A 1255-nucleotide genomic window follows, 5' to 3' on the forward strand; every position below is an offset into this window, starting at 1 on the left:
ACACGGCAGACTCAGCAGATAGAAAAAACTCTAAACAAATAAGCCTTGAGAACAAAAAAGAAGAAAGTGTCCCACTATGGTGCATATTTGTGAAAAGCTTTTTTTTTACAAGTATTTCTTTATTAAGTGAAGTTTCTTACTAGATTGGACAGAAATTTTACTCAAGTAAAAGTAGTGATACTTTATCATATTTATACTCACGTTAAAGTAAAAAGTACAAACCCATTTTATTAGTTAGTAAATGTAACTGATTAATACCCACCTCTGAGCACTGTACCCAAACCAGCATGGCAAATCTTTTAAAGTGTATTTCAACAGATAGGACAGCCATGAAAGATAAAACTAATACTATTTACTATAAAATATACGAGGTAATATGGAATTAACAGCAAAAAATAGGAACAACTTATTTGTCTTTATTGGTAGGGTTTAAAAATCTGGGTGGCACAAAATATTAGAGGACATTCTGGATTTTTAATTTCATGCCGTACATTTCCAGTCCCAGAAACGATCTTAAAACAATCCCTCTCCAGTTTTCCAGGTCAGAGGTGATGTTGACGTTCTTTGAGCGCTCTCCACTCGACCAAGTGTTAAGGAATGACAAAGTCCACCGAATCCAGCCGTGCTTTCAGAATCCAATCAACATATCAGGTAAATGCATGTGTGGAGCATTTCAATGAATGGACTGATTTCTTCCCCCATGCCTTGATAAGTTCACATATGATGAAATGCTGCACTCTGTACCTTTCAGAAATCATGCGGTCAAATGGATTCTGTCTGGCCAACACAGAAACTATTGTATTTGATGATAGCGTCCCAGATGAAAAAGAAAGACCTTCATCCACAGATTCTGTAGAACACTTGTGAGTATGGATCCATAAGGCTTCTCAGCAAGATCAGTTTAAAATGTTCTGCACATAAGAAAAACACTCATTGTATCTATCTTGCTAAGATAGCTTTTGACACAGATTGTTTCAGTTTAACATCAGTTTCTTTACCGGTTTATATATTTTCCACAAATCCAGCAGTCTCCATGTTTCCTTCTGAAAAGCTGGATGAAGAACTCCTTTAATGTGACCGCCTACCCCTTTTATACATGACAGGAAGTCTGTCTGTACACCTCTTCCTTTTTCGTGTAGGAAGCAAAAGAGGAATGCATTCTTTTCAGTACTTCCCACAAAGCAGACTTAAAAAAAAAAAGAACTTTGTAAAAAAGCCAAAAGTCACTGTCAAACTCTATATTGATATATATATA

At 35.8% G+C, this 1255-nt stretch overlaps 1 protein-coding gene across 1 annotated transcript in view; it reads left to right on the plus strand.

Moving 5' to 3' along the window:
• The window catches only part of pxdc1 (PX domain containing 1), a 26233-nt gene that overhangs the window by 21338 nt on the left and 3640 nt on the right, over nucleotides 1–1255 (plus strand). Inside the window, exons 3-4 of the mRNA XM_015375779.1 lie at nucleotides 534–651; nucleotides 752–863. Of these exons, the coding sequence (XP_015231265.1) occupies nucleotides 534–651; nucleotides 752–863 (230 nt within the window). The remainder of the gene's footprint in view (nucleotides 1–533; nucleotides 652–751; nucleotides 864–1255) is intronic.

This window comes from Cyprinodon variegatus, unplaced genomic scaffold (assembly GCF_000732505.1).
Source record: "Cyprinodon variegatus isolate N-32 unplaced genomic scaffold, C_variegatus-1.0 Scaffold125, whole genome shotgun sequence".
NCBI lineage: Eukaryota > Metazoa > Chordata > Actinopteri > Cyprinodontiformes > Cyprinodontidae > Cyprinodon > Cyprinodon variegatus.